We start from the raw sequence: 7209 nt of genomic DNA, 5'->3' as shown, positions 1-7209 counted from the left end.
ACTCACCCAAGCTAGTCACATTTGGCAATATCTGTTAATATCCAGCGCTCTGGATCTTAATGCAAAACGTAGAACTGCAAATTAAAAAAGGAAAATATAGTTTCCTCTCGCCAATTAAATCAACATTTATAAATGCAATAAACTATGCAATATTGAATTGCAAAATTTTACCATTATATACAAGTTAGATTCACATTTAAGGAACACCAACCATTACCTTTAAATTTAAAACAAAGTGATGGAGTAACTCAATACATCAGGAGCATCTGGGTTGAGAAATAGACAGAAGACGATTCAGTTCAGGACCCTTCAGTGGAGTCTGAAGCAGGAACCCGACAGGAAACGTCATCGATCCACAACGCTGCCTGACCCGAGATACTCCAGGGTTTCGGCCTATTTCCCTCGCTCCATAGATGCTGCTGCACTCGCTGAGTTTCTCCAGCACTTTTGTCTACCTTGAATTTTCCAGCATCTGGTGCTCCTTCTTAAATACTCTAGCACTTTGATTTTACTCAAGATTCCAGCATCTGTTGGTCCTTGTGTTTCAATCTTTTAATATTGAATATACCACCTCCAGTTTAAATTCCATTTGGAATATTTTGGAGGACCAAGAAACCAAGAATATAATCAGCTTTGGAAAACACCAAGCATTTCACATTTTCATTCCATGACTTTCTTATATTTATGAACACTTATTTTTACCATCTACCTAACTGGGCCCCAATGTCGGCAGCCACCAAATAAAGGGCAACCCCCTAAAACAGAAACAGGCAAAATGCAGCTTGGCCAGGAGTATTGGCATGTCACCAGATGATTCAAATAACTGACAACCAAGATTAAACATGCAAAACAAAGTGGTAGCAAAATTCAGCAGTTCAGGCAGCATCTGTGGAGGGAATGGGCAGATGACATTTTGGGTCAGAGGTCTTTAGAAGGGTCCTGACCCAAAACAGTTTATCTTTTCATGTTGAGTGGGTTTGAGTCCTACAATGTAAGAAGTGTACACAAAATATCTAAAATTCTCACCACTAGCTTCACAGAGCAAGAGTCACCTGCATTCAAAGTGAAATTCGGCAGGTTTATTTCTTAAGTCTGCAAACATGTTTGAATCAAGGTTGTCACACCTGTGTTAGTGACCCTCCAGAGAAAACTAATCCTACCCAGGGAGAAATGAAATTTACTGCACAAAACGGAAGACATCTCTTTGCTGCTGGCTCACGAATAAGATAATAGCAGATAATAGAATGAGATAAGTTGGTCCTCGCATGATCTTTCAATAAATATTCCTTTAATTGTTGTGCAAATTTGAGCCGTTTCAAAACCCAGGTCTTTTCTACCACCAACTACAATTCTGTCTTGTCAAATGTCTCCATGCACTCATCACATGCAAGGTTAAACTCCATGCAGGACCTGGGATCAAAATCCCAATGTAGTGGGATAGTTCCATCAGAAATAACCCACTGATGGGTATGGCATCATAAAGTCACTCACCCATAAAATGTTTAAGAAGGAACTGCAGATGTTGGAAAATCGAAGGTAGACAAAAGGGCTAGAGAAACTCAACGGGGTGCAGCAGCTTCTGAAGAAGGGTTTAGGCCTGAAACGTTGCCCATTTCCTTTGCTCCATAGATGCTGCTGCACCCGCTGAGTTTCTCCAGCATTGTAGTCTACCCATAAAATGGTTTGGAACAAAGGGAAAAATGATTTGATAAAAACTGCAAAACCAAATATTCCCATTACTGCTTCAATGTGCTCAAACTGGTATTTCTATAGAATTACACATCTTTCCCACATTAAATCTATGATTACAATTATCCCAGTGTAGATCAATGTCAACTCAGAATTCCCACAAATGTCAATAACTGAAAAAACATCGAACCTCCCAAATTATGTTCAGAATTAAACACAAAATACATTTTAAAGACACTAATTTTATTATTTTAAATTTGTTTAGTGCCACGAAAAAGGTACATTTTGTTTGTTTTTTACAAATTTAAACTCAATCTCAATTACTGTCACCCAGCTTTTTCTTGGGAAGTAGTTAAGATGTTACCACATTTAATTAACAGAAATTTGAAACAATTACACTGATTACTTGCAAGTTTTTGATATACCAGCAGGCCGTTTCCATACAACTCCCACAACAAATGGAACAGATTGAGTAAAGGTGGATCAGTGAAATAAAAATACAGCTACACATTTGAGGGCTTGCACAAGAAAAAGAGTGCTTTACACAGGATTAGAGTCAATGCTCCTCTGATCAATTGAATGGTACAGACCAATACTAAAAGTGATTAAAACCATCAACTGCATTTGAAGTACAGGAGTAGCAAAATTCTGACCTACAAGAGGGTTCATCACCCTCTGGTTACAACAGTTGTTGAAAACCCATGCATTAAAAAAGCCATAAGGTAATGGCTCAGATAGGTCTTCTCCTGAATGGAGGATTGTGTACCATAGGCATTGTACATTTGGCAACATTTCAGAAATTTACATTTACAATAAAACTGACAGAAAGCAACTCAACATACTGGTAAAAAGGCAATCACATCCCCAAAGTTAAACCCATTTCATTAAAAAGTGTAGAGAATACACCACCTCCTCTACCTGCCTAGTTTTGGTTCAAATTACACCATGTGGCAAAATGTGGCTGGGGAAAGACTTGTATAAAACACAAGTTAAAGTTATTTCCAACTCTCTGCAAAGGCAGATGCTAAAAATGTAAAAAGTGGGAAAAAAGAGGGTTACCCCAACTTCAAAATAAGCCAATTTCTTAGTTTGAAATATACAACAGTACTAGAATCTGTACAGACTAAAAATATCGTTTTTAAACAGATTTCAGTCATTTTCTGACAGTGTCTTTTTCCGCTTATACTGTTCGTTTTCTTGCTGGAGCTCCAGATTTTGGGCTCGCAGTCTTTCAATCTCCGCTTCCAGTTCCCGTAGTTTGTTTTCAATCAGTTCACCACCGCGGGCCACCTTCTTCCCTTCCAGGCGGCACCTCAGCCGGTTGTTCTCGTCCTCCAGCCTGGACAGGCACTTCTCCAGCTCCAGGTACTCTCGGATCAGTTCCTGCTTGCTCATATTCTGCAGGGTTTCGGCGTGATACTTCTCGTAAGTCTCGGAGAAGTCCTTCTGCAGGAACTCGCTGCCGTTGCCCCCCATGCCGTCGCTGCCACTGTCCTGATCCTCCTCCTCCAGCTCTTCCTCCTCGCTCGTCTCGTCCGACTTGCTGAGGCGCTTGGGGCAGACGCCGGTGTTGAGGTCGGGCTCCTCTTGGTTGTGTTCCTCCATCAGGAACTGGGTGGTGTTGTAGGGAGCCACGGTGAAGCCTTTGGCGAACATCTCGGCGCGGGTCTTGGCCGCCCGCACGCTCTCCCTCTCGTCCAGCTGCTTCTTCTCCTCCCACGACAGCTTGAAGTACGGCTTCCAGCGCCGCTTCTTCTTCGACGGCCTCCTCCGGTGCTTCCTCTTGCCTCCTCCTCCTCCGCCGCCGCCAACCGCCTCCTCCGCTCCCTCCTCCTCCTTGCGCCGGGACGCCTTGTTTCTGCCACCGCGCAGCCCGCGGAGGGGCCGCAGCGGCGCCCGCCCTCTGCTGTCACGGAATGGCTCGGCCTGCGCTCCGGCCACCGAGCCCGGGGCAACAGCGGGCGGCTGTCCATCCCCGACCGTCACCTCCGAAACCACCGGCCCGCTCATGTCCCTAGTGCTAAGCAGGAGCTTGGTTTATTTTAATCGTCCTTTTTACTTGACGCGCCACTGGCGCCTGCCAGACCGCCCCTCACAACCTCTCCACTCAACTGCTGTTGCTGTCGCCCGAGGTGGCCTTTATATATCGGCGGTGACGCCAGACTGCGCATGTGTTTGACGCGCACGGCCTTGCGGGAGTTGTAGTCCGATTGATCCCCACCCCCAACGCGAGCTGCTGATTTGCAAACTCTAGCCCCCACAAACCACGGCGGCAAACCGCCCGCCATCCGTCGCGAACCACGGCTACAGTCCCGCCTCCACTCAACGCCCATTGGTTCAGCTGCGCCCGTCGTTGTCAACGTGTAGGTTGAGCAACGACGCTTGACGGGTTCATCCTGCTGTCAATCAGAGCCAGAGGACGAGGTCCCGCCTCCCTAACGCTTTGGTTTGAATCGGGGAGAGAGATCCTTCCGCTCGGCACAGAGGCGGCACTGCCATTCTCACAGTGGGGGCAATCAATGTAGAGTTAACATTAAATTATAATATACTTGTCAATTGCATGTTGTTCTTTATGAAATCCATGATTTCTAATTAAATGACCACTCATTCATATTTTACTGTAGATCTGATTTGATTACAACCGTATGTATAATTGTATTGTTCACGATGATAACAACCTGCGAAGAGCAAGTCCATCCAAGCAGTCACGTAGTCACTGCGAGGAGGCCGAAGCGAATGTTTGTTGGGGGGCAGGCGGTTAATAACAGCTCGATGTTGTGGTTTAGTGCAGCCTCCCTGCCCTGCTGCTGCCCAAAGGCCAGGTTGTGAATGGAGACCCGGTGTCGGGCGGGGGTTACCGAGCAAGTGCGGGGCTCAATGTTCCCGACGGAGGGCGATTCTCTCCCTCTCCCCCCCCCCCCCCCCCCCGAGCGGAGGGAAATAGTCCGGGACTCGCTGTCTCCCCGGCGGAGGGATACGGTCCGGGACACTCCCTGCCTCGTCCCGGCGGAGGGATACATACGGCCCCGGAGTGTGAGTGGAGTGGGGAGGCGGGTGGATCATTCGGCCCCAAACCCCCACAATCAGCGAAATCAGCCCCGGCCCCACGACGACGCCAAACAAAATGGAGGGGCTGTGCTTTTTAAAAGCTGTCTTGAGTGGCCCAGCATTTCGATGCAGACCCCGAGTTGTCGAGCGCCTTCCCCGGACAGCGGTCGACAGGGTGCCCGGGGCAGGTCAGCCTCGCGTCCCTCACACTCAGTCACACAATGTGTACCTGAGGGCGTTATCAAACCTTCAGTTTTAACATAAACATTATGTTGGTGTTAATTACCACATCCTGACATAAACGCATCCAATGGGAAATGTCTTTTGAGATATAAGATATAACCTCGGATTTAATTTCTAGAGGTCGAGTCAATCATATGCGGAAACAATTCAGGTTAAAATCTAGTTAAAGAGTCGGTGCTGGAGTAACTAACTGCGGGTCACTCCAGCATTTTTTCGTTTTGTCCAGCATCTGCAGTTCCTTGTGCCTCCTTCAAATCATGTTACTTGGGAAATTACAATATAGATTAAAATTCCTGTAACTAGGCCCTTATCAAGTCATTTGATTGTATTTAAAATTTAATAAACATCTTAGTTAGTGCTTATATATCAAACCACAAAGGTAGATTATCAGTGCTTCATTATTTTAGATTATGTATTTCATGTACATTCAGTATATGCATTCAGTAAAGTCTGCCATTTTTGGGATACTGCTGTACAATTCACATGACATTCCGTCAGATGTCATCTAATGACAGTCATCTATTAGGAAAGAAACATTCTTATTAGCAAATTGGAAGGCTTTGGCTCAAATTTGCTGCCAACATTTATGGGGGCCCCTGTGACACTTGAGGCCGAGTCCCACAACGCAACCCGTTCCCCAACGCAATATTCCATCACTCACCCGTTCCCCCAATGCAACCCACCCCACCCCCCCTCCAACGCAATATTGCACCCTCCCGAATAGCCCACAACTACGCAGGCACGGTTTCATTTCCCTTCATCCCCCCAGCCCCCCCCCCCCCCCCCCCCTTCTTTCCCCTCCCCCCATCCCTCCCTCACCTCTTCCTCCCTCTCCTTTGCCCTACCCTCAGGTCAGTTCCTCCCTACACCCCTCCTATCCCTCTATCCCCCGCGCCTCACCTCCCCCTATCCCTCCCCCACTGCCCTCGTCTCCCTCTATTCCCCACTCCCTACTTCCTCTCCCTCTATTTCCCCCCACTTTCCCCCTCATAGAAACATAGAAATTAGGTGCAGGAGTAGGCCATTCGGCCCTTCGAGCCTGCACCGCCATTCAATATGATCATGGCTGATCATCCAACTCAGTATCCTGTACCTGCCTTCTCTCCATACCCCCTGATCATTTTAGCCAAAAGGGCCACATCTTAAATATAGCCAATGAACTGGCCCCAACTACCCTCTGTGGCAGAGAGTTCCAGAGATTCACCACTCTCTGTGTGAAAAAAGTTTTTCTCATCTCGGTTTTAAAGGATTTCCCCCATATCCTTAAGCTGTGACCCCTTGTCCTGGACTTCCCCAACATCGGGAACAATCTTCCTGCATCTAGCCTGTCCAACCCCTTAAGAATTTTGTAAGTTTCTATAAGATCCCCTCTCAATCTCCTAAATTCTAGAGTATAAACCAAGTCTATCCAGTCTTTCTTCATAAGACAGTCCTGACATCCCAGAAATCAGTCTGGTGAACCTTCTCTCTGCACTCCCCTCTATGGCAATAATGTCCTTCCTCAGATTTGGAGACCAAAACTGTACGTAATACTCCAGGTGTGGTCTCACCAAGACCCTGTACAACTGCAGTAGAACCTCCCTGCTCCTATACTCAAATCCTTTTGCTATGAAAGCTAACATACCATTCGCTTTCTTCACTGCCTGCTGCACCTGCATGCCTACTTTCAATGACTGGTGTACCATGACACACAGGTCTCGCTGCATCTCCCCTTTTACTAATCGGCCACCATTTAGATAATAGTCTGCTTTCCTGTTTTTGCCACCAAAATGGATAACCTCACATTTATCCACATTATACTGCATCTGCCAAACATTTGCCCACTCACCCAGCCTATCCAAGTCACCTTGCAGTCTCCCTCCCCCTCACTCTCCCTCAATCCCCCTTCCCGCTCCTCACCTCCCCAGGATCTTGCTCCTCACCTCCCCAGGATCTTACCCCTCTCCTCCTCCCCAATCCCTCTCCTTTCCCCTACCCACAGACTCCCTCCCTCCCTCATCCATAAAAAGCAGCATCTGCAGCTCCTTCCTCCACAGGCCATTCATTGTTAGCTGTGGTTTAGATCCCATTGACTTGACGATTGGACCAATTTGCATTTGTGTGTGTAAGTTACTCAAACTGCTCGACCACTCTGCAACCTGACTCTTCCTCCATCCCTCTGCCCACTCCGGCTCAGCCGCCGCTCGGCCCGTCCCCGTCCTGTCCGACCGCTGCTGCCGCTTGGCCCGT

The 7209-nt window shown here is 47.2% G+C and overlaps 1 protein-coding gene across 1 annotated transcript; it reads right to left on the bottom strand.

The window, feature by feature from the left end:
* Positions 1 to 1911: 1911 nt before the first annotated feature.
* LOC116970386 (protein HEXIM1-like) lies at positions 1912 to 3822 on the bottom strand. Its single transcript, XM_033017043.1, has one exon. The coding sequence runs from the start codon at positions 3697 to 3699 to the stop codon at positions 2839 to 2841; it is 861 nt and encodes a 286-aa protein (XP_032872934.1). The 5' UTR covers positions 3700 to 3822; the 3' UTR covers positions 1912 to 2838.
* Between the last annotated feature and the right edge of the window lie 3387 nt (positions 3823 to 7209).

This window comes from Amblyraja radiata, unplaced genomic scaffold, assembly GCF_010909765.2.
Source record: "Amblyraja radiata isolate CabotCenter1 unplaced genomic scaffold, sAmbRad1.1.pri scaffold_821_ctg1, whole genome shotgun sequence".
NCBI classification, from domain to species: domain Eukaryota; kingdom Metazoa; phylum Chordata; class Chondrichthyes; order Rajiformes; family Rajidae; genus Amblyraja; species Amblyraja radiata.
Note: the sequence above shows the minus strand (reverse complement) of the source record. Positions and strands in the feature narration are given on the sequence as shown.